This window comes from Eurosta solidaginis, chromosome 1, assembly GCF_040869045.1.
Source record: "Eurosta solidaginis isolate ZX-2024a chromosome 1, ASM4086904v1, whole genome shotgun sequence".
Lineage (NCBI taxonomy): Eukaryota > Metazoa > Arthropoda > Insecta > Diptera > Tephritidae > Eurosta > Eurosta solidaginis.
In genome coordinates, this window is record NC_090319.1 from 258,191,253 (window position 1) to 258,218,312 (window position 27,060).

The window sequence follows — 27,060 nt, forward strand, 5'->3', positions numbered from 1 at the left end:
AAAATGGCAACGCTGGCAATTTCGCATTCTTTATGTCAACGTTTGACGGACTTGGAAAAGTCGCTGATTTTGGTTGGGTTTGTTTGTATCAATGTAAAGCGAAGCTGCTGTTGAGGGTGAAAGTTTTAGGAATTTGTAAAATTTGTATTAATTTAAAGTGTTTAGAGTGTGAAAACTTACTAAAACACTACAGCTGTGGTTATATTCTACAACAATAAGTGGATATTTAATTTTTTGCTCTAACAAGAAAGTCGTTAAGAGTGTATAGTGAAAAATAAAATCAATAAATTACCAAGCCGACCGTGTATGTATGCAGCATACTTCATAGATTAATTTTATAAACTAATAGGGCCAGTTTATGAAGAAAGTTTTTCGAAAATAATTTAAAAAAGCATTTAAACGCAAAGCAAATAAAAAGAAAAAATTTCTATTGTGATGACGCAAGCAACACCAGCTGGTTCCGGTGCTGGTTCCAACGTCAGTATGAATATTAGTACACCGATACGCATCGGTAGCAGCGCCTCAAGTAGCTATCATGGCACTAATTCAGCTTCTGTTGCTACTCAACATGCAATGACTGGAAATGATTCGTCACCAGTTGGGGGTGGGTCAGGCAGTGCTGGAGCCAGTGGGTCTGGTAATTCAGTAGTGCTTCAATCGAGCAGCGTGCCAACTGGTGCTGCTGTTGAAACAATACGTCAACAATTACAAAGTCAAATATCTTTATCAATGGGTGCATCCAATCAATCATTGGGGATTAGTGCTGGTGCATCGGGAGTTGCTAGTATAACTCCGCCTAATAGTGCTGGACTGCGTCAAACAGGAGGTAAGCTTGAATGAAAATCGCTTTATTACTCATATATACTTAGTGCGCTGTTTGTCCTCTAACGAGCTTCACACAATTATTATGTTGCATTTTGTGTGCGTTTATTTAGTATTGGAGTGCGTAAGCTTTTTACACAAGCAAAATGTAATAATAGCCCCAACAGAAAACAAGTACATACAAAAGTGTGCAACACATGCATGCATCTTATTAGTACATGCATATATACTATCTAAGCAAAAACACTATATAAATATGCAAGCATTGGAGCACTGCAATCGAACACTTAATTGATCAATACCATTGTGTTATCCTACCACATATAGGTTTGGGGTTGTTTTTCTTTTCGTTGCATTCTATTTGGTCTTTACGGTAAGGTTTATATTTTGCTGTTTCCTTTTCTTTGGCTAAGCAAAGAAAAACAGAAAAAAATTTTAAAAATGCAGATCCACTAAAATGAAGTGTAAGCTTGATAACGATAGTGGCAACTCGGATTGTAATTTTCACTTGATTTTGGAGCCGCAATAACAATAGACAAGCCACTCAATTCGTCAACTGATCATTCCAACTTGGGGTTTGTTTTTGCAAAAGTCAAACTACTCCAATGTGGAATATGACTATGGATCTTTCTGTGCTCCGATCTCATCCTCGATGGGATTCAAGGGGTTGATAAGTGCAAACAGAGCTTTATAGCTTCAAAGCTTCCGCAACCGAATCGCCCACACGAGGGGAATCCTTCTACAAATATGAGTGTATCATACACATACATATTTAGCAGGCGAGGCTTTGGCGACCCCAAGTTCCTTATGGAAAATATAAGAGTGTATCATACACATACTTAGCAGGCGAGGCTTTGGCGGGATGGCCTACAAGGGTAAATATGGTTATATTAATCGTTCCCAAAATGGTCGGGCAAGTACCTTAATGGTGCTTAGGCGACTAAAATACCAGATTGAAGGGGTTGTGTAGCGCAACCCTTCAGGTTGCCAGCGCAATATATAGCTTCTCCAAACCCAATTGTCAACCTCACCTATCCGCGGCGAAACCTGTTTCACTAACAAACGAGGCTCTGGCGACCCCAAGCTCCTCATGGAACTTGAGGGTGGGGAGGGAGGGAATGGCATGAAGGTTTAATGTGGCCACATAAATCGTTCCCGAGATGGTCGGGCTAGCACCTTAATGGTGCTATGGTACCGGAGCGTACCGGATCTGTATCCGGCAAAGGACCATCACATCGATAACACTCCCCAAAGCCTTCGGGGAGCAACCTTATCGCTACAACAACAACAACAACAGTGTTTTTATCGTTATTCTCAATGCTTTGAACTCCTAGTGATAGCAGCAGGTATCCCCAGCGGGTTAGGGGAAGAGAATATACCCTATACAGAATAGGTAGGTATGCCTGTCGTAAGAGGCGACTAAAATACCAAATAGATTCAAGGGGTTGTGTAGCGCAACCCCTTTATATTGCCAGCGCAATATATAGCTTCTCTAAACCCAATTGTCAACCTCACCTATCCGTGGCGAACCCTGTTTCATTAACCAGCGAGCCCAAACTACTCATGGATCTAGGGGGTGGGAGGGTGCTATGCCCTGCATCCGGCAAAGGACCATCAACATCGATAACACTTCCCAAGGCCTTCGGGGAGTGTCCTTATCGCTACAACAACAACAACAACAACATCATAATAATTACCTGTCACCGTCGCATTGTGTATAAATTTAATTGTCTACAAAAGAAATAAAATAAAAGTAAGAATAAATTGTCGGCTTATATTCAATATTCTCTATCAGCAAACACCCAGTTTTCAGGAGAGCAAAAAACAGTTCCCTTATTATTAAGTATTTTCTGTTGTTTTCGATGCACATTAATCAAATATTTTCTTTATCCTTTTTCGAAAAACGCAACAGTTAAGTTAATTTTCTTTTCAATTCTCCAATGATATATATTATTATGGAAGGGAAGCATCTAAAATTTGGTACGATTGGGAAATTCTACCCCATATGGAAACTGAGACAGAGATCATTTTACCATCCAAACATCAATTTCGTTGAAATTGCTTATGTAGAGTACTGATTATACGCCAGCTATGTTTAAAATTTTGTTTTGGCTTATCATTACTTTTTCTAAAGAGCTTCTGATTTCCTTCCTTATTAACAATTTTTGAAAATTCGGCATTCCTTATAAAGTACCACATTTTCACAACTTTTGAACTTCTTTTTGTTAGGATGAAATAAGACTGTATAGGGGACACTAGAGTGGTTTTATCTCAGGGTAAAAAAAAATGTCAGAATTTCTTTGGGTGCACCCCCTAAAATTTTTCATTTTGTCAGGTTTTAAGATTGCAAAATTTTAAGCACAATTGGAAGATGTTAACCCGTGCCACTGGAACTCAAAGTTTTGAAAATCTCGATTTTTTGACAGTTTGGCGACATCGGCGACCCATAGCTCTGGAACGGCTAAAGCTATTTGCCCGTGTAATACATCAAATTAAAGGCGACACTGTTAATAATATTTTATATGCAATAAAAAATACGTAAGTAGTACTGAGTTGGAGATAATGCAGTCAATGTCCCTAAAAACGTCACTAGGTACCTGGTACCCCTTAGAGCGAAGATGCGTTATTTGTATTATTATTGTTTATTATAGACAAACTTGCTTATGCCCATGGGCTTCACCCCACGTTTCTATAAAAATATGCAAAATAAATAACACACATTTTAAACTTATTTTAAGGTTGTTTATTTGCCAATTTAGGTATTGCTGAAAACCATAGGATATACAATATTTTTTGTAATATTATTTGGAGTATAAATAAAAAGATTTTTCGATGAGCCAACTCTGGAGCAGACTACGTATAATTGGCCATGGGTCAAACATGAGTTAGTAAGATTGACTCCTACTATAGCTAATGACTGTCTTTGAGCTTTATTGATGGACATTGCGAAAGCCAACCTAATAGGAAATTGGAGGCGATTAAAATTGAAAGGTATATGTGTCGGCATTAATGGAATCCTTGGTATGAAAACTTTGTTGTTTTCGAAATTTTGAATTTTACATAGATATAGAAGATGTAGATAGATTGAAGTTGACAAACAATTTTAACGGCGGCAGATTACTAAACAACCAAAAGGAATAACAGCCAAACAACTCTGTAGTCAAACTTTAGCTGTTATAATAACCTGTTTGTACGGCAGCCATAGTTCTGAAAAATCCCATTTGTAGGGAAGGTGCCACGCCCCCTTTTCCCCAATTCCACATTTTACTGGATGTGTTAGGACTTAACCTCATATAGCTCCTTACCAATTTTCATTGTCCTACCATTACTACATCCAGAGATATGCAGTATGATAAATTGCATTTATATGGGAGGTGCCACGCCCCCTGCTCCCCCACCTTACATTTTCTTGGGGGTTTTGGGGATTTACTTCATATAACTCCTTACTGAATTTCAATGTTCTAGCATGAATACCTTCAGAGTTATGTAGTACCTCTGAAGGTATTCATAACTCTGAAGGTATTCATGCTAGAACATTGAAATTAAGTAAGGAGTTATTTGTACCAAATATTCACGCTTCCCAAGGCCGTCGGTTCTATGTACCGGAGCGACTCGGGATTTTTCCCGACCAAGGACTGCCATTTCAGTGTAACCCCATTTAATTTGTTGCGTCCCTCCCACAAATTGTCATCCTCCCAGCAGCTCCTTGCAGCGGGACTGCTCCATATTCTCTTGCTCCGGGAAGGTATCGAACCCAGTCCGGGTCCGTCTCCTGACCTCGGTCCTGAGAAATGGTTTTGCTGCATCTGCCGGAAAAGAATCTTTTTAGGACGGTCATACTCTTGTGTGTGTGTCTCGTGTAAGGGACAAGTGATTCTGGGCTAGACCCCAAAACCAGACGTCCACGTAGCTTCTATAAATCTTTTGTGGCTCCTTGCTGTTCACGTCCTAGGACGTCCCGTAGTCTGCGCCTTAGCAGCTCCTGCCATGGACGGTGCCACTTTCCTAGATGTTCTGGTCTCTGCGACGGCAACCCCCGACGGGTTTCATTGCGCCATGTTGCCAGGCCGTATACCCAAATACACAAGGTACCCCAATGCCTACCCAAGGACGTCTAGTCCCAGGGCCTCAACAGCAATCGCGTTCTGGTCTTCCACGACCCAGGCGTAGTCACCCGTCACTTACACCCAGAGTGACGACGCCTCCCCCTATGCACTTCAGAATTCTGCAGTTAAACTGTAATGGATTAACTGGGAAGATCACGGAGATAGTCGACTTCATGAAGCGGCAGAACATCCGCATTGCTGCGATTCAAGAGACTCAACTCACAGCAAGATCTGCATTGCAGACCTGTTATGGGTATAATGTCCACAGAAAAGATCGCGAGAGCGGAATGGAGGCGGCCTCGGGTTTATCATACACCACACTGTGCAATCCGACATCGACCGCAGGGACAGTGTTTTAGAACGTCAAGGATTATCTGTCCGGTCGGGCGATGCAAATCTAGAAATCATCAATATCTACATCCCTCCTGTCACCTGTTGCCCCAGTGGATACCGCCCTGATATCAGCGGCGTACTCACTGGAAACGATCGCATTACCTTAGGCGATTTCAATGCCCATCACGATCTATGGCATTCAAACTTGCGGGTGGACAGTAGGGGTGAGATGTGGATCAAATAGAAGAAACGACGTTCTGCACTATAAACGGAGACGCCCCCACACGTATGGTAGGAAACTGTCACAGTTCGCCGGATATATCAATCGTGAGCGCAGAACTCGTTAACTGCGTCTACTGGCAGCCGATGGTAACATTGGCATCGGACCACCTGCCTATACTTATTTCGCTCGAGCGTACCGCCGACTTCATCGTCACAGAAAAACGCACTTTCATAAACTTTAAAAAAGGAAAGTGGGACGAATACAAATCCTTTACAGACAACCGCTTTGCTGCCTTCCCTATCCCGACTGATGCCCGCCAAGGGGAGTGTGCTGTCCGCAAGGTCATCGAATCCGCCTCGGCTCGCTTGTTGTTGTTGTTGTAGCGATTAGGTTACTCCCCGAAGGCTTTGGGGAGTGTTATCGATGTGATGGTCCTTTGTCGGATACAGATCCGATACGCTCCGGTAACACAGCACCATTAATGTGCTGGCCCGACCATCTCGGGAACGAATTATATGGCCACATTAAACCTTCAGGCCATCCCTCCCTCCCCATCCCCAAGTTCCATGAGGAGCTTGGGGTCGCCAGAGCCTCGTCTTTTAATGAAACGGGATTCGCCGCTCGAAGGTGAGGTTGACAATTGAGTTGGAGAAGCTATATATTGCGCTACACAACCCCTTGAATCCCCCTCGGCTCGCTTCATTCCCGCCGGTAGAATTCCCGAAATTCGGCCTCACTTTCCGGCGGAGGCCGCAAATTTAGCGAAAGAACGTGACCTTATAAGACAGCTCGATCCCGGCGACCCCCAAATAAGGGATATAAACCAACGCATCAGATTGCTTGTGGATGAACACAAGCGGGCGAAATGGGAGGAGCACCTAAGCGGTTGTAATCTCTCTGCCGGTGTAGGTAAACTTTGGTCCACCGTAAAGTCCCTATCGAATCCGTCTAGGCACAATGACAAAGTTTCCAAAGTGATGTTGGATGCGAAAAAATGCGCGAGCGCTTTCTGCCGACAATATATAATGCATCCTATGGTCGACAAAGATAGACGGAGGGCCAACAGACACGCAAATAAACATAAATTCAGCGCGTCACCAATTACCATTACCGCCAAAGAGGTTGAGGATACCATCGGCCATGCTAAATCATCCAAAGCAGTGGGCCCAGACGGCATAGCCATGCAAAAGCCTAGGGAAAGAGGGTTTCGAATATTAAGCGCATGTCTTCAACCTGTCTCTTGTCATTCCCGAAAAATGGAAAATGGCCAAGGTGGTCCCGCTACTATAGCCTGGGAAACCAGCTAACATAGGAGAGTCATATCGCCCGATATCTCTCCTATCGCCAGTACCCAAGACGCTTGAAGTCATTTTGCCTCCATACTTCAAAGCAAATTTGCAACTAGCCTGTCATCAGCATGGCTTCAAAAAACTCCATAGCACCACCACCGCGCTAAATGCCATCAGCACCCAGATAAATTGTGGTTTAAATCAAAAACCCCACCATAGAACAGTAGCTAGACATATCAAAAGCTTTGGCACGTTACTACAAGACCTGGAAGGGTCTACCTTTCCCACATGTCTTAAAAGGGTGACCGCAAATTATCGGGGTGGTCGGAAGGCATCGGTGCAATTTAGAAATGAAACATCAAAACCAAAGAGAATTAAACAAGGGGTGCCACAGGGTGGTGTCCTATCCTCACTTTTGTTAGATTTCTACATATCTAAGAACTTAGTATTAAGTCTATGAAATAACGATAAAAAATGAGTAGGATAGTAGATATGGTGAACTGTTTCAAAAGGGAAATCGAATAATCTTTGCAGGCGGTAAAAGAAATTTAATACGCCATTGCAAAGGTAACCATTTTTTGTTAACTAGAGTGCTGAAAACAAAGTTGAATTTAAATTGAACAAGCCAAAGTAGTATGTACAGATTGGCGGATGCCAAACTTTCAGTCAGAAACCCTAGAATGGTACTTCTACTGAACCTTATAAACAAACACCAACAGATTTGCTTTTACCAGAATACATCTTTTCCGACAAAGTCGAAGGTTGTGTTATTTAGCGCTTTATATATTGTTTACCATTTGCTTCATTTTTAGAATTTGTAATCGTTCAGCATTTTGCAAATAAAAGCCAAATAAGACAAGCTGGCGGAATATAATTTATTGGAAAAGAATAACCCTTAACTGTTATTTTATAGTGCGCACCATGCCAAGAAAGATATTGAAGTACTTCATATACATATAATTGATATAATTGAAATTTATCATCCTCCGTCAGAGAACAAAAACGCCATTGAAAATGGCACAGCGCCGAAACCGGCCTCCAAACTAAATTCTGCAAAGGATAACGGAAAATTGTTCAAATATACATCCAATAGCGGCCACCGTGGTGTGATGGTAGCGTGCTCCGCCTATCACACCGTATGCCCTGGGTTCAACTCCCGGGCAAAGCAACATCAAAATTTTAGAAATAAGGTTTTTCAATTAGAAGAAAATTTTTCGAAGTGTGGTCTCCCCCCGGCAGTGTTTGGCAAGCGCTCCGGGTGTATTTCTGCCATGAAAAGCTCTCAGTGAAAACTCATCTGCCTTGCAGATGCCGTTCGGAGTCGGCATAAAACATGTAGGTCCCGTCCGGCCAATTTGTAGGGAAAATCAAGAGGAGCACGACGCAAATTGGAAGAGAAGCTCGGCCTTAGATCTCTTCGGAGGTTATCGCGCCTTACATTTATTTTTTTTTTTTTATACATCCAATAGCGATTTTCATTTAATATCATGTGGGAAATATTAGAAAATTTTTGATGAGGACCCATAATATACATACTGTTGAAATAATCTGGCAACTCGAATAGCTGTTATACGTCTTTCTTCTATCTCTTTATCATATAATTTTTTTCCTATTGTAATGAGACAGTTTTTTTCTAGTTAGTTGTTACGATCACTCAAGTCGATGAGACTTTAATAATAATAAACATCTTTGAATTTACTTCTACGAATACTTTTATTTCGCGGTTACGCCAAAAGGTAACGACCTCTAAATCTAACAAAAGGTTATGGGCCCAGGTGGACCTAAGACGCGAAGCCAAAGTAAAGTAGAAGAACAAGAGATAGCTGAGGGATCAAGTTCGACGGATGACGACGTGTTTGAAGACACTTTACTGCAACCAGAGTCGATAAAATCCGAACAAGTGTCACGTGAGCATATTATAAGTGAACTCCCAGATATGGCAAATGGGCTATACGCTATTGAAAAGCTCGATGAGCATAATTATGACTCATGGTGCGTGCAAATGCGTGGAGTGCTAATTCATTCGGATCAGTGGAAAGTCGTGTCTAGTAAACTAGCACGGACTGATGACAATGCTGAAGAGTGGTATACGTTAGATGAGAAAGCGCTCGCTACAATGGTTTTGTCAGTCAAACCAACACAACTGAACCACATTAAAAATTGCAAGCAATCCAAGGAAGCGTGGGAAAAATTGGAGTCCATCTATAAACCCAAAGGTCCTGCTAGAAAAGTTACCCTATATAAAAGTCTGTTGAATCTCCGTTTGTCGGATGACGGTAATATGCTACAATTTTTAAACTCATTTCAAGACATTGTTGAGAAATTAGCAGAGGTCGGAATTGCCATAAACAATGAGATGTTGGTCATCATACTTCTATCGAGTCTGCCAAACCATTTTGAAAGCTTCGTGATTGCCATGGAAACAAGAGATGAACTACCGGAATACAGCGTATTAAAAGTGAAACTTCTAGAAGAATACGAGCGAAGAAATAATCGAAACAATAAAGAAAGCATTCAGCATGCATTTTCTGCTCAGAACAACAACAATAATAGAGCTCAACATCGAATGGACAAAAATAAGAACCCTAATGATTCTACTTCCACTTTGCATGGAAACTGTAAGGCGAAAAATAATGTTAAATGCTACCATTGTCATAAACGCGGGCACTATGCTTACAACTGTAAATCGAAAAAACCAAAAGAACAAAAAGAATCGAAGGAAAGCTCATATTATGCACAAGCTAACACAGCAATCACAAATATCAACAACTACTACAATTGCGAAAACCGGTCTGAGTGGATTGTGGATAGTGGTGCCACATCACATATGTGTAACAACAAAGATTTTTTTGTTTCAATGGAAAAAGTAGAGGAAATGGTGTCGATTCCTGGAAATCAAATCGTCACAGCAGTAGGAAAGGGAGATGTGAAATTAGCCGTGTTTTTTAACACGCGTATAGTCGTTTACGCTTAAACTTGATATGGACTGCTAATCGACAAACTTTAAATACACCTCTGAAATTGCTGCGCATAAATTTTGTCCTACTAAATTTCAATACGCATTATACTCAGATGTAACTGAAATATGTGTCTTTGTTTCACCCTGTACCCTAATTCTATGTATTCTATCTGTGTCCACAATTCATCGCAACTGATTCAGCTATATGTTATACCCTATGGCCATCAGAGCGTTGCGTCTCCGCTTTTCGGTACACCCTGTTGCTGTAGCTAGTTGTTTAACCACAGCCGCTAGATGGGTCTCCTAAGCATTATCTAAGCGAAGATAGGCGTTTTTTAACAGGCGCAAACGAAATGTATACGCGCGTGTTAAAAAACACGGCTATTGACAACGGCAAATGGCAAATTACTGCTCAAAAATGTCTTGTATGCTCCCACATTCCAACATAACTTTTTCTCAGTTATTGTGTTAAAAACGGCGCGAAGGTGACATTTTCAGACCAGGGTGTTGTTGTAAAAGATAAACATTGCAATGGTATAACCTTGAAAGCAAATATCAAAAATGATTTGTTTGTGTTTGAGAGTACAATGCAGTCGGCGTATTCGTGTGTATTGCAAGAAAATATGTGGCATTTGAGGCTTGGACATGTAAATTTCGGATGTTTGCATCAAATGAAAACAAAACAATTAGTGCGCGGATTAGAAAAAGCACATTTTAAGGAAAATAATTCGTGTGTTACATGCATGCGCAGCAAAATTCACACGCAACCGTTCCCACAACAATCTGAAAGTAAAGCTGACAATATATTGGGCTTGATACACACCGACGTATGTGGCCCCTTCAACGTTCAATCAATTGGTGGCTCACGATATTTTCTTAGCTTCATTGACGATAGGTCTAGAAAAATGTTTGTTTACTTCATAAAATCGAAGGAAGAAGTACTTGATAAGTTCAAAGCATTTAAAAACATGGTAGAGCGTCAAACAGGGAAGTTGATACGCTCTTTGAGAAGTGATAATGGAGGCGAATTTATTAACAATGCCTTTAATAAGTACCTGGAGGAAAATGGTATTACACGCCAATTGAGTACTCCTTATAGCCCACAACAGAACGGAGTATCGGAGAGAGCCAACCGTACATTGGTTGAAATGGCAAGGTCGATGTTAGTGCAAGCCAATCTCAGTGAGAAATTTTGGGCGGAGGCAGTAGCAACCGCGGTGTACCTTCGAAATCGCATATCATCTAAATCAATTGGTGATATAACTCCAAACGAAATATGGTATCGGAAAAAGCCTCATATACAACACCTCAGAGTGTTCGGGTGTTTAGCGATTGCGTTGGATAAATCGGAAAATCGTAAATTCCGTGCTAAAGGAAGGAATTGTATTATGGTGGGCTACTCACAAGAGTCAAAAGCGTATCGGTTGTATGACATAGAAGCGAAGAAGATTATTATTAGAAGAGATGTAAAATTTCAAGAAGATATGCTAATGGGTAAATCTACGCCGGACGGTGAAATTTTAAGACAACTTGAATCGTACGAAAACCTTGATAATGAGGTGGCAGAAAACACCGTATCCACACATTTAACAGAAACAAATGTAGCAGAAAGAGATGAACAGAGTTTAAGCAGAAAGCCAAGTTCTGATGAAGTATGCCAACCAAAGCGTGGACGTCCGAAAATTATTCGCACAGGCAGGCCCGGTCGACCCCGAAAAATACCCAACAGCGTTAATTTTTTATCTAATAAAATCACCATACCCGAGAGCGTGAAAGATATTGACGGTAAAGAATATGAGCAAGAGTGGAAAGCAGCCATGAAACAAGAGATTGACTCGTTGATTATGAACAAAACTTGGTCACTAACTGAATTACCACCAAACCAAAAACCAATCGCATGTAAATGGGTATTTGATTTAAAATCAGATAAAAATGGAAACATCGAACGTTTTAAGGCCCGATTAGTGGCGAAAGGATGTAGCCAAAAATATGGGATTAATTATAAAGAAACATTCTCGCCAGTCATAAGATATGCAACAATAAGAATGTTGCTTGCGCTTGCAGCTGCAAATAAAATGCATCTTCACCAGTTGGATATCACAGCAGCCTACCTTAATAGTTCTCTAAATGAAGAGTGTTACATGCAACAACCTGAAGGTTTTGTAGATGAAAAATATCCAGATCGAGTATTGCGGCTACACAAAGCAATCTACGGGCTCAAACAGTCAGGACGTGAGTGGAACTTCACGCTTGATGCCGTCCTCAATAAAATGGGGTTTTTGCCTAGCAAAAACGAGCAGTGTCTATACATACGCTATATTGGCGGAAATTTATGTGTCGTTGCAGTCTATGTAGACGATTTAATTGTAGGTAGCCAAAGTTTAGAAGACATAAACATGTTTAAAGCCGACCTCGCAAAAGAGTTTAAGCTCGTTGATAAGGGACCGATCTCATATTTCCTTGGTTGGGAGATCGACAGGTGTGGAAGTACTGGTGCGATAACAGTATGTCAGTCTAAATATATACGCAATCTATTAAAACAATACGATATGGTCAATTGCCGTCCTGTATCAACTCCTTTGGATCCAGGGTATAAGGTGGGTGATGTAGACGAATCTGACACACAGATCGAACAGAAATCATACCAGCAGTTGATTGGTGAGTTACTATATTTGGCAATATCTACACGCCCTGATATACAACATTATGTAAGTAAATTGGCACAATGCAATTCAAACCCAACCCGTAAGCACGAAGTTGGCGCGAAACATATATTACGCTACCTGGCAAAAACTATCGATCTGAAGTTGAAATACGATGGCAATATAAAAGAAATAGAAGGCTACTCTGACGCAGATTGGGGTGGTGACATCAAAGATAGAAAATCGTACTCTGGATACGTGTTTTTAATGAGTGGTGGTGCAATTTCTTGGGAAAGTAAGAAGCAGAGTGCGGTAGCAGTAAGCACAACCGAAGCGGAATACTATGCACTGTCTACAGCAGTAAAAGAAGGAATTTACCTTAAACGCCTTTTAGAGGAAATTGGACAATATGCGGCAAATGAGCATATCTTAATAAAATGCGACAACTTAAGCACTCAACAGCTAGCGAAAAATCCAGTATACCGACCGCGTACTAAACACATAGACATACGCTTTCATCATGTACGTGATGAAATATCTAAGGGCACTGTCAAATTAGCTTACATAGCATCTGGCAGGCATGCTTAACCAACGAAACGATATCATTTCGTTACGATAATCAACGTTAATAAACGAAACGAAGTCATTTCGTTTCGTTTATTAACGTTAAGATCGTCAAATTAACGAAGTGATTTCGTTTCGTTTTCTGCCATATCAAAACGAAATCAAATCGTTTATGTTGATTATTAATTTCAAACTATGCTGGCAAAGCTGATTGATGGCGGAGTCATTAAAGGTGAAAGCATTAGCCAGGCTGATTGCAACTTTTCTCATGAATTTTGACAGTACGAACATTTCTCAGAGTATTTTTGACATTACCACCAACGAATTACACAAACAAATTACATGGAGTTTGTGTGTGTATGTGCGCTCGTTGTTGCCACCTTACGGCTTCACCATGGCTATAGCATTGCCAGCACAATTCAAACATAAAGTATCACGTTTTTGTTAACGTTTTTAACGTTAACGAAAGCTTTTCGTTTCGGTTAAAAACGAGATACAATTTATCTTGATAATTTCTTTATCGATAATATTTCGAAGTGTTTCAACGGAAACGGTGGAAATTTTTTGATAAACGATTAGCTTAACGTTAAGGTGCATCCCTGGCATCTGGTGACATGATTGCAGACGTACTCACTAAAAATCTATCAAAGGATAAACACATAAAATTTGTGAAGCTTATGGGTCTTTCATAATACATATGCACATTTGAATTTTATTTCGAATTCGCTAAAACAGATATTCGTGTTGAGAGGAAATGTTGAAATAATCTGGCAACTCGAATAGCTGTTATACGTCTTTGTTCTATCTCTTTATCATATAATTTTTTCCTATTGTAATGAGACAGTTTTTTTCTAGTTAGTTGTTACGATCACTTAAGTCGATGAGACTTTAATAATAATAAACATCTTTGAATTTACTTCTACGAATACTTTTATTTCGCGGTTACGCCAAAAGGTAACGACCTCTAAATCTAACACATACATACTAGGATGGGTCGATTTATTAACCGATATCGCGCCATCGATTTTTCGATAGGATTTTGACTCAGGAAAAAAAGTTCCACTACGCATACCCAAAAAAATAATTTTCGAGCCTGCGAAATTTAATTTTTTTGACTTTTTTTCGACTGATTTTTAAGGGTTTTTCATGACCTACTAAAATTTTCATGTATACCCTGTTCGACCTAAAAACGTCCGCTAAAAACGTCGGCGATAAAATATTTTTTTTTTCAAAAAACTGTTATCGCCAACGTTTTTAGCGGAAATTTTTGGTTCGGACAGGGTATACATATGACATTTTTTTTAGTAGGTCATGAACAAGACCTTTAACATCAAAGTGGAAAAAAGTAAAAAAAATGAAATTTCGCAGGCTCGAAAATTATTTTTTTTGGGCATGCGTACTGAATGGAACTTTTTCCTGAGCCCAAATCCTATCGAAAAATCTATGCCCGATATCGGTTAACTTTCGTCCATTCAAATCGACCCACCCTAATCCATACATCCATATAGTATACGTTATCTACATACCAGAGTCAATGTTGAATTTATGATAAGTTAATTATTAATTTTATGACTTTCATTCTTTTCTTTTTTTGGCTTCTATGACTGTTGCGACACAAAAAAGATCTTATCTTTTAGATTTTTTTAAAATATTTATGAGCAAATGCCAATAGAATTTTTGCAATTCCCTTCAGATAGCAGTTATTGTGATGAAGACGTTTATGAAATCAAGAAATCTAAAGTTTTGGATATATTAATAAAAGTAGTCACGCTGGACGTCCAGCTATACCCCCCAGACGTGGGAATTATGTGCTATTTATGTGCTCCAAGATAAGCAACGGTTTGCCTCGAAAAACGAAGCGGGTGGCAAGGGGGCAGCGGGGGCTACTGCCCCAAAACGACGGAATCAGACCTGTATATATGCAAAATTATGTGCTCAATAGCTCCAAAAAGAATTTTTTTTGGACAACTTTAAATGTTTTTTTTTTACGAGAAATGGGGTCTTCAGCTGGACGACTCTCTCATAAGGGCAAGATATATCCCCGGACGACGGATTCAAAACTGGATATGTGCAGAATTATGTGCTATTTATGTGCTCAATAGCTCCAAAAAGAAGTGGAGGTCCAGCGACGGCTGTCCACTTCCGTCATTCTTGAAATCCTTCCATTGGATCTAGCTGGTTATCAAGCGGCGGAAACATCAGCCCTGCGTTTAAGGGAGTTGTCCAATTGAAATAATAAAACCATAGGGCACTCTAGTATATTTAGGACATACTGTTTTCATTCTCCTAGCACGGATCGCTGTGCGACCACAACATTACGGAAAGCAATTTTATGTTAAACATTCCCAGAAGGGATAATTAGACGGAGTCGGATAGGTGCCTTGCTGCTGACGGCAGCATTTCCATATACATCGACGGTACTAAGTTAAACGGCAGAGTTGGAGGTGGAAACTATTAAAGGAACCTAGTCCACCAACTCTCCTTCTGACTATCCGATCACTGTAACGTCCTCCAGGCAGTAGTATCAGCCATCATGGAAGCCGCAGTAAGGATAGGCACACACAATATCGGCAAACAAATCTTTATCTCCAGCTACAGCCGCTGCCAACAAATCTCTTGGCTCTTAATAGTTCAATTATGAACTAACACTAAACTGTCGCCGATCTCTTCAAGAGATGGCCCAACAAAACCGTGTACACCTCAAATTGGTCCCGGGACAAAGGGACATCAAGGGAAACTGCTTTACAGACGAACTCTGTAGGCAGGGTACGACCAGGCAGAATATTGGCCTAAAAACGTCACGTTTACAACCTTAGTAGGGATACAATTTCCACACTAACCGGACACTGCCTTAGGTAGGCATGCAGAAAGGTAAGGAGCGCCTTATCGTCGTTGCTGCAGGAGTTGTAAAGAAGATGAAGAGGGGGAAACGGTGATTCACCTCATCTGCCCCGCGCTAAGTGGCGCAAGGCAGCGCTTTCTGGGAGCTCGATTTCTAGATAATATGCTTCAGATCGTAGGCCATGACGTTAAGGACTTGGTAGCCTTTATCAGGTCCTCAAGATGGTGGTTCGTAGAGGAAGGGTAATAGTGTTTTTTCGTGGTATCACAACGGGTAATAAGGCCTAAATGTGCCCTCGGGCAGGCACTTTCACCTAATATGAAAAATTAAAAGTCCGGAAATAATTTTTTTTTTGGCGACTTTTATTATCAAAGGAATAACAATTTGGGTCCCTGAGAAAATATAAATTGAAATGAGAATACGTAAATTCAATTTGAGACTTGCCCGTTCAAAATAAGAAAGCTCAAACCAAAATTAGAAGGTTTAAATTTGCATTGGGAATATATACATAAGTGGACATTGGAAAATATAAATTCGTATTGAGATGGCGTAGATTCAAAACGTGAAAGGTAAAGTCAAAATGAGAAAAGCTAAATTTAATACAAGAATGTGCTAGGTCGAATTACAAATTCCCATTTTGAACTTGAAAAGGCGAACTCTTTTAACTCCGCACCCTCTCCCACAACCATTTTCCGTGGGCACTCAGCATATATGAATGCATACATAAAACTTTGGAACAAAAGTTATATAAATATTTATTAAAGTTTTCAAATTGACAGTGAGCAACTTTCTCTAAACATTAGGGCGTAACAAAAAAATGTGAGTTATTAAAACATTTTAAGTTAATAACTTTTGACTTTAAGTCTTGTGTTCCTAGTTCGCGGGGGAGCGACCTTCTTTTAAATTTAACTTTCAAGAACGAAAATATTTATTCAAAAGTTGCATTGGGAGCAACTAAAGACCTTAAAAAGCTGAAATCCATTCACAAAAAGTTTGTTACCAATTGCAATAATCGAAGCCGGTGGCATTTCTCTCAAATGTTCTAAGTAGGTCATGGTCATTGATCGCTATTTTTTTTTGTTTGCTTCATGCAGATGCAAATATATGCATTTGTGTATGCCTTTTTTTTCCAAACACGTGCGAGATTTCGCTTATGGCATTTCGTACTGTGACCTAAATTTGCGGCACACATGTTGTCTTCTTAGGAATTTATAGGCGTCCAACTAGTTACGCGGCGTTAGAGGGACAATCTCAATTTCTAATGTCCACAACTTCAGTCGTTGGATTCAGGTGATACTGACGACCCCCAACCATATCTGTAAAAAATGTAAATTTTTCTTTAGCACAAAGAACGCCTTTATAAGATGCGTATTACGCTGGCTGAACTTTAATCTAAAAATTGTAATAAGTTAAATTCTCATCTATCCAGATTATAGCCAAATATGCCTCATGTACTCCAATTCAACTGTTCTGAGGAACGACACGAGAAAGCTGAAATTAAAGTGTATAGGTACATACATACATTATCTAAGGCTAGAAATGTTACCAAGTTACCCAAGCAATAAAATACACAATTAGCCCAATTCTAAATATTCCCTCGGAATTTTGTTCTTGTTTTCTTCTCCTAGGGAGAACAATAATTGGGGAATAGGAATTTCGAAGCCAGCTGTTTTGCCAAAAGACATTTGTTAATTATTGTGGCGAATTTGTTTAAAATTGAGAATAAAATATAAACAATGTACAGGATTTCACTGATATCGGACGAAATGAGGAATGAATTGGTGCCACAGCAACATCAAACAGAGGAGCGGTAGAAGAAGACTGAGCAAAACACAAATCTGCTGGAGTTGCCTTCTTCTTCAATTTTCTGGCGGCCATGTCGAGTTCAATTGCTCTTTCGTCATACGCCAAATCTCGTTAAACCTTCTTAAAAAATCCTTGCACAAATTTCTGGAATGGGGCATCAAATTTACTAAGAGCTCTTCTGTTGCTTATTTATACGCTTGAAATAAAGAGTATTAGGCTAGAATATGAATGTATTTTAGCACAAATTTGTACAAATGAGTATTTTTTTGTAAAAGACAAGTCTACTTTAACTATTTTGTGCATTTCCCTTAATTTGGCATGTGAAAAAATTTCTTAAAAATGTCAGAGAAATCTCCCGTTAAATCACATTAATAATACGTACTTTCCCTTAAAGGAGTTTTCCTTTTTCAAACATTGTTCAGAATAAAAAATGAACAAAAGATGACACTCCGACTAAGAAAGTATTTTTATCGGAGCCCGCCTTTAGAGGCAGAAGAAGAGGGTGGCCGCCACTCCGCTGGAAGGACCAGATAGAAAACGATTTAAACTCCATTGGTGTGACGAATTTGCGCCAGTTGGCAGAGCGAAGAAGCGACTGACGCGCCTTGTTGGGCGGCCATAACCGTTTAAACGGTCAGTTAATTAAGTAGGAAGTGAAAAAATTCACAAAGATTTTTTATTTAGAATACGAGGAATGGAAGAAGGGGAAAAAATCGCAAAAAATGTTTGTTTAGAATTGGGCTGTGTAATTATGAAGTCCATAAAACTAGAAACTTAAGAATAAGAACTGCAAAAAGCTCTATAATTCAAAGAGTACAAAATGAGCCTTGAACTACATCCGGATACAGATGAGCACTTCGATCTAGGATAAGGAAGGTCCTGCAAGAGCTATCGTGGAATGGCTTATAATAATAGTTTACGGGTGCATAAGGCTTAATTATGTACACCACTTATGGATAACTGCCAACTCCAAACGCCATCTGCAAAGCATATGGAATATTCTCGGATTAGCAAACCCTTGTCTCCGTTCAGAAAATTAGTTTGATGTTATTTGTTCACGGACTTTTGGCCTACACTATTCCACTAGTTAAAACCAATCTTTGCTTTCGTTGATTTTATAGACGCCATTGTGGCATGATTTCCTGACTAGTTTGTTATCACAATCGATTGTGTTTATTGGCACCTATTGCCTGAATACTTATCTGCTTCTTTTGCTGTCCTACACTGGATACACTGTCCTTGCTGCTATGGCAACCTATGTTATCTTGTAACATGTTATCGTTGTAGTTATACCAGCATTTTTTGGAATGCGAAGCGGTGTTAGCCTGACGCCTCAGGAAAGATCTTTTAAACTGCTGGAACCCGGGTCTGAGTATTTTAGTGGCTTCTTACGATAGGCATGCTTATCGCAGCAATATTCTAAGCCCCATAACCCGCTGGGGTCACCTTCCAGTTGAAAAGGTTGGTTACATACCTTAATTGCGACAACTCAAATGCTTGTGATGAATTCTAAAATGGCTTAAACAAAAGACGTGGCTTATGAGGGTTTTATGTTGCAAAATTTAATTCTCAAAAGTTGAGATTAAAATTGTTAATTCTCATGAACAGTTTCTGACTTACAACGAGGGACGGAGGCCGAAAAAAACTGTGGTATGGACTGGTTTGCAGTTCTGACTCAAAAAACTAATGGAACCGCTTTTCATACAGTGCATCGCCGTTTTAGGCGTTCAATAATCTTTAACAAAAACGGTTTTTTTGGATCAAAAATGCTGGGATGGTATCTTTAGGGACTTTAGGAGTCGAAGATTCAATTTAAACGTATCCCCTCTGAGTCTCTATATTATATCAATTTTCAAACAGGCGATCCACATCTATCTAGATCTAGTTGCATACAGTGTTCTTAACCCGTGGTCACAGAATATATATACATAAAATGAGCTTGTGAGATTGGGCTTGAAGGCCAAGCTTAAACTTTTTCATTTTAATTCCTGCTGAGTTTTTGAGTGACCTACGTTTTTTTTAATACATACTTTGTTGCTGTAAGTTTTTAAAATGAGCTACTCGAGTGTAAGATAAAAGAGCACATTTACGGCCAACTGAAATTTTCAGCTATTAACAAAATCGCTTATCGCACTTTGCCATATCTGGCTAATATGGACTTTGGCATATTATCTATAATCTTCAGTGCATATTATATATATTGTATTTATTATTATTATTTTTTATACTCAGTTGAGCAGAGCTCACAGAGTATATTAACTTTGATTGGATAACGGTTGGTTATACAGGTATAAAGGAATCGAGATAGATATAGACTTCCATATATCAAAATCATCAGTATCGAAAAAAAATTTGATTGAGCCACGTCCGTCCGTCCGTCCGTCCGTTAACACGATAACTTGAGTAAATTTTGAGGTATCTTGACGAAATTTTGTATGTAGGTTCCTGGGCACTCATCTCAGATCGCTATTTAAAATGAACGATATCGGACGATAACCACGCCCACTTTTTCGATATCGAAAATTTCGAAAAATCGAAAAAGTGCGATAATTCATTACCAAAGGCGGATAAAGCGATGAAACTTGGTACGTGGGTTGAACTTATGACGCAGAATAGAAAATAAGTAAAATTTTGGACAATGGGCGTGACACCGCCCACTTTTAAAAGAAGGTAATTTAGAAGTTTTGCAAGCTGTAATTTGGCATTCGTTGAAGATATCATGATGAAATTTGGCAGGAACGTTACTTGTATTACTATATGTATGCTTAATAAAAATTAGCAAAATCGGAGAACGACCACGCCCACTTAAAAAAAAAATTTTTTTTTAAAGTGAAATTTTTACAAAAAATTTTATATCTTTACAGTATATAAGTAAATTATGTCAACATTCAACTCCAGTAATGATATGGTGCAACAAAATACAAAAACAAAAGAAAATTTCAAAATGGGCGTGGCTCCGCCCTTTTTCATTTGATTTATCTAGGATACATTTAATGCCATAAGTCGAACAAATATTTACCAACCCTTGTGAAATTTGGTAGGCGCTTAGAATCTAGACGATAACTGTTTTCTGTGAAAAAGGGCGAAATCGGTTGCAGCCACGCCCAGTTTTTATACACAGTAGATCGTCTGTCCTTCCGCTCGGCCGTTAACACGATAACTTGAGCAAAAATCGATATATCTTTACTAAACTCAAAAAAAATAAAAAAATGGCCGAAATCCGACTATGACCACGCCCACTTTTTCGATTTCTAAAAATACGAAAAATTAAAAAAATGCCATAATTCTATACCAAATACGAAAAAAGGGATGAAACATGGTAATTGCATTGGTTTATTGACGCAAAATATAACTTTAGAAAAAAACTTTGTAAAATGGGTGACACCTACCATATTAAGTAGAAGAAAATGAAAAAGTTCTGCAGGGCGAAATCGAAAGCCCTTAGAATCATGGCAGGAATACTGTTCGTGGTATTACATATATAAATAAATTAGCGGTACCCGACAGATTATGTTCTGGGTCACCCTGGTCCACATTTTGGTCGAAATCTCGAAAACGCCTTCACATATACAACTACCACAACTCCCTTTTAAAATTCTTATTAATACCTTTAATTTGACACCCATATTGTACAAACACATTATAGAGTCACCCCTGGTCCCCCTTTATGGCGATATATCGAAATATAGAACTAAGGCCCACTCCCTTTTAAAATACTCATTAACACCTTTCATTTGATACCCATATCGTAAACAAATTCTAAAGTCACCCCTGGTCCACCTTTATGGCGATATCTCGAAAAGGCGTCCACCTATAGAACTAAGGCCCAATCCCTTTTAAAGTACTCATTAACACCTTTCATTTGATACCCATATCGTACAAACAAATTCTAGAGTCACCCCTGGTCCACCTTTATGGCGATATCTGGAAAAGGCGTCCACCCATAGAACTAAGGCCCACTCCCTTTTAAAATACTAATTAACACCTTTCATTTCATACCCATATCGTACAAACAAATTCTAGAATCACCCCTGGTCCACCTTTATGGCAATATCTCGAAAAGGCGTCCACCCATAGAACTAAGGCCCACTCCCTTTTAAAACACTCATTAACAACTTTCGTTTGACACCCATATTGTACAAACGCATTCTAGAGTGACCCCTGGTCCACCTTTATAACAATATCCCGAAAAGGCGTCCACCTATAGAGCTATGGCCCACTCCCTTTTAAAATACTCATTAACACCTTTCATTTGATACCCATATCGTACAAACAAATTTTAGAGTCACCCCTGGTCCACCTTTATGGCGATATCTCGAAAATGCGTCCACCTATAGAACTAAGGCCCACTCCCTTTTAAAATACTCATTAGCACCTTTCATTTGATACCCATATCGTACAAACAAATTTTAGAGTCACCCCTGGTCCACCTTTATGGCGATATCTCGAAAAGCCGTCCGCCTATAGAATTAAGGCCCACTCCCTTTTAAAATACTCATTAACACCTTTCATTTGATACCCATATCGTACAAACAAATTCTAGAGTCACCCTTGGTCCACCTTTATGGCGATATCTCGAAAAGGCGTCCACCTAGAGAACTAAGGCCCACGCCCTTTTAAAATATTCATTAACACCTTTCATTTGATACCCATATCGTACAAAACAACACATTCCAGGGTTACCCTAGGTTCATTTTCCTACATGGTGATTTACCCTTATTTTGTCTCCATAGCTCTCAACTGAGTATGTAATGTTCGGTTACACCCGAACTTAGCCTTCCTTACTAGTTTTATTTAGTATTATAATACAATAAATATGTTCGAGTATGTACTTACATATATGGGACATATAATGTACATTCAACATGTATAATATGTACTTCAATTGCAATAATGAATTTTAATTACACTACAATGGCGTTCAGCTCATTTTTTTTTTTCAAATTATTTTGAATGCAAATTTTGTATTTCATTGTGTAGACAAGTTGACGTAAACTGGGCATATATTTACCACGTAAGCTATGGTTACTGTCCAGTGGAGCTGATATGTTTCCGAATTTTCGACCCTCAAGCGAAATTTAATACTGTTGTAGCAATACGCGCGATGACGCAATTCTACTTAAGGGTATGCGAAATTTATATGGTAAGTGTGGCCGGATGCCCGCTGATATAGACGTGCTTATGAGAGTTTCCACCAAATCGGACACCTCTGAGCAAATAAATAAATTGCATCCTGCACTATCCAAAAACTTTCACGTAAGGCTACTCCGTTATAATTCTTTTGTTTTTTTTATTTAACATATTTATATTTGCAATGTATTCTAAGAACAATAAGCAAATTATTTAACATTTTTGAAATTTGACTTATATTATTGATCTCCAGTGAGGTCAATAATAATATACATACTTATGTTGTTTTGGTATCGTACAAAAGCTTAGCAAATTTTGTAACTTTATTTTTTTTATTTTTTGTTTTTTTTTTTTTTTTTTTTTTTGTTTTTTGTTTTTGTGAACTCTTTCCATTAATTTCTGAAGGGTAGGTCTAAAAAATGCGGTCTTTTGAGTCTGATGATTTCATTACTTTCATCGAGTAATGTGATTGCCATTGGGTTGTCATGATAGCTGATTCTGCGTTAATACGCTGTACTGTTTCTTTTAATTTCATTTTTTATAAAAAGAATATTCAGGTGCAGGGGGCATTTGCAATTAGTCTTAAAGTTTTATACCTTTGTAAGATTTCTATATTTGAGGTAGAGGCTGTGCCCCAAAGCTGTATGCCATAAGTCCATACTGGCTTTAATAAAGCTTTATATAATAAAAGTTTGGTCTCGAGGTATAGACTTGAATTACGCCCAAGTAACCAATATAGTTTTTTAGTTTTATTTTTCAATAGTTGATTTTTGGCTTGAATATGACATTTCCATTTTAGTCGCTTATCTAAATTCAATCCTAAATATTTTACGCTGTCACGTTTTGGAATCGTATTTCCATTCATCCGACAAGGGGGGCAATCATTTCGCCTTAATGTAAATAGGACATGTACAGATTTGTTTGTATTGACCTTCATTTTCCAATGGTTTAACCAAACCTGAATCTCCTCTAGTTCTTTCTGCACTAAGTTCGTAGCTTCGATTGGAGACTGATTTGATGCGAGTAACGCGGTATCATCAGCATATGTAGCAATAAATACGTTTTCAGTTTCAGGCATGTCTGATGTAAAAACGGTATAAAGAAGAGGTCCGAGTACACTTCCTTGCGGTACACCAGCTTTGATGTATGTTATTGTAGAGGTTTCATCATTTACTTTCACATAAAATGATCTGTTAGTGAGATACGACTTGAGGAGTAAATAGATTGATGAGGGGAAGATCTTTCTGTTTATATAGCAGACCATGATGCTAAACTTTATCAAACGCTTTTTGTACGTCCAGAAAAACTGCTGAACAGTATTCATTCCGTTCTAAGGAGTCAACAATGAAATTTACAACTCGGTGACATTGTTCAGGTGTATCATGATATCGCCGAAAGCCAAATTGGTGCTCAGGTATTACGTTATTTTCATTTAGTATTGGCGAAATTCTTCGTAGAAATATTCTCTCAAATATTTTTGAGAATAGTGCCAGTAAACTGATGGGCCTATACGAGGTTATATCGTTTTTTGGTTTATTTAGTTTGGGAACCATAACAATTTCCGCACATTTCCACTGTGTAGGGAAATGGTTTAACCTTAATATAGAATTGTATATTAGTGTCAAAAACATAATACCTTTTTTTGGTAAGCACTTAGCATCGATTTTGTCATATCCTGGAGATTTATTTTTGCCAAGCTTTTCGATTTCATTGCGGATTTATTTACATGTAATACGTTTGATTGGCAATGATAATTGACATGGGCCATCAAGAAATTGAATTACCTCGGAATAATTGCTATTACCAATTGTAAAGGGTGTGAAAGTATTTTCCAAATATTTCGCATATGAATCAGCCTTGCTCTTATCAGTTCTACACCATACGCCATATAGATCTTTCAAAGGTACATTTCTCTTTTTTGGGCGTTTCAGGTATTTTGTAGCTTTCCATATTTTATTATCATCTTTGTTATTATCATTTAAATTTTCAATATACTCTGAGATTGATTTATTTCTGAAGTCCTTCAATCTTTCTTTAAGTTCACTTGTAGCCCTATTTAGTAAAGTCTTATCCATGGGGTTTCTACTATTTGCCACTTCTTTCGTAACCTTCTCTTGTACCGAATCAATGCTCTGATATCTGCAGATACATGCATAAAAGTACGAGATCTAGTTATGTCGTTAGTGCGATTATTTTGGGAAGATGTCAAAGCTGCTTCATGTAGTAATGAGGTAAACTTTGCAACTGCAAGGTCGAGTTCTTCTGAGCTTTTAATTGATGTCTTAAGTTTCACATTTTCTGTTATCCGGTCTTGAAATATATTGATTTGGTTTTTGTTATTTAATGTAGTATATCTACGTTGTTTCGTATTAACAACTATGTACTATAGTTTATAATAATTGGCGAGTGGTATGAGCTTAGTTCTTCAGAACTAGCAATGTCTAGTAGTGGTGTTTGGATACCATTATATACTGCAAAGTCTAGCAGATCAGGAATTTTTTGTGGACCACTTGGCCAATAAGTAGGCTCACCATTGGATAGAGTTTTAAAATTATTTTTTACAATGCACTTATAAAGTTCTCTTCCTTTCGGGTTGGGAATACGTGAACCCCACCAGGGATGTTTAGCATTATAATCACCGCCTACCAGAAATCTGTTGCCAAGTGAATTAAAGAAATGTTCGTATTCAGGAGTTGTGAGACGAAAAAAAATGAATAACTTTTGAAATAACCTTCTATTTCCAAAACTGTGAATGAGGATACCTTAGTTGCAATACATTTGAGTGTAGAAGCTTTGAAAAAGATAAATAAAAATCATGTATGCCAACCTAGCAGCTATTTTATGACTTAGCACAATTTCCGCACTCATAACAAATTTTTTCTCCTGACTTAGCACTTTTTACTCAGTATGTTTTCCCATCACTCCTCACCTTTAATGATTGAAATAAAACACTAAAACTATATATTTCACAAAAAATACTATTTAATTGCCAAACTATTTCTAACGGTTCTGATCTGGACTCTTTTGCCGGATGGTGCGCAGACAATAATTTATATTTAAATTCAAACAAATGCTGTGTTGTGTCTTATTCCAAAAAGACAACTGCCACATACTTTATCTAAAAATTGAATACTAAATCACTTAATCGTTGTCAAGACAGTAAAGACTTGAGTATTATTTTTAACTCCAGACTCTCTTTTTCTAGTACCATTGGCTTCGTTGTTTCAAAATTTGTTGCAATGGTTGGGTTCAGTAGACGTAACACCAGTGACTTTAAGGACCCTATGACGTTGAAGGCACTTTATATATCCTTGGTCAGAAGTCGTCTTGAATATTGCTCAATAATATGGAATCCTCTCTATGAATATAACTCCTATAAAATTGAGAGAGTTAAAAAATTTTTTACAAAAATTGCTTTACGTATGCTTCACTGGCCAGACGGCCTCCCATCATATACCAGCAGGTGCAAATTGCTTGGTCTTCAGGCTTTGCATGACAGAACAACTTGAATCTCACTCATGCTTGCCTATAATGTAATAAACGTTAGCACGAATTGCTCTGATTTATCTAATTTGTTCATTCCAAATATTCCAATTCGTGATAGATTATTTATCGAAATAACTCATAAAACGAATTATGCTATGAATGAACCTATAACTAGGACTATACATCTAGCAAATCGATTCAGTAGTGTTCTTAATTTTAATAAGCAGCTTATATAAGTTTAAGCTTGAATTGTTTTCTATTTTTAACTAGTCTGTAAGAAAGCATGTGGTTATCGACATGTAAGGATTGAAGTAGATTATGGTCAGCGCAAAGCATTTATCAAACACCAAAGGTGTGTCTCAATTGGGTGAATCCAATTTCAAGGGGTTGTGTAGGCAACCCTCTCGAGGGGTTCCCGGCGCAATATATAGCTTCTCCAACCCAATTTCCAACATCACCTATCTGTTGCGAATTCTTTTTCATTGACAGTCGAGGCTCTGGCGACCCCAAGTTCCTCATGGAACTAGGGGGTGGGGAGGACGGCATGGCCGAGAAGGTTTAACGTGGTCATATAAATCGTTCCCGAGATGGTCGGACTAGTACCTTAATAGTGCTTTGTTACCGGAACGTACCGGTTCTATATGCAGCAAAGGACCATCAACATCGGCCCAAAGCCTTCGGGGAGTGTCTTTATCGTTAATGCAACAACAACAACAAAGCATGTACATTTAGACTGATTGAATTAAAAAATAAATAAAATGCGCGCACAAAGAAATTCAGATTGATATTATTGACTGGTTGACTTACCACATTTTTTTGAACAGCTGACGACTTAGCACATTTACACATCATTGCAAA

At 38.6% G+C, this 27,060-nt stretch overlaps 1 protein-coding gene across 3 annotated transcripts in view; it reads left to right on the forward strand.

Moving 5' to 3' along the window:
• Positions 1 to 60: 60 nt before the first annotated feature.
• The window catches only part of Orp8 (Oxysterol-binding protein-related protein 8), a 179,645-nt gene continuing 152,645 nt past the window's right edge, over positions 61 to 27,060 (forward strand). For 2 of the 3 annotated variants that reach the window (XM_067760496.1, XM_067760497.1), the window contains exon 1: positions 61 to 826. In XM_067760496.1, coding sequence (XP_067616597.1) covers positions 436 to 826 — 391 coding nt within the window. In that variant the 5' untranslated portion in view covers positions 61 to 435. The remainder of the gene's footprint in view (positions 827 to 27,060) is intronic. The other variant, XM_067760495.1, reaches the window with a different exon arrangement.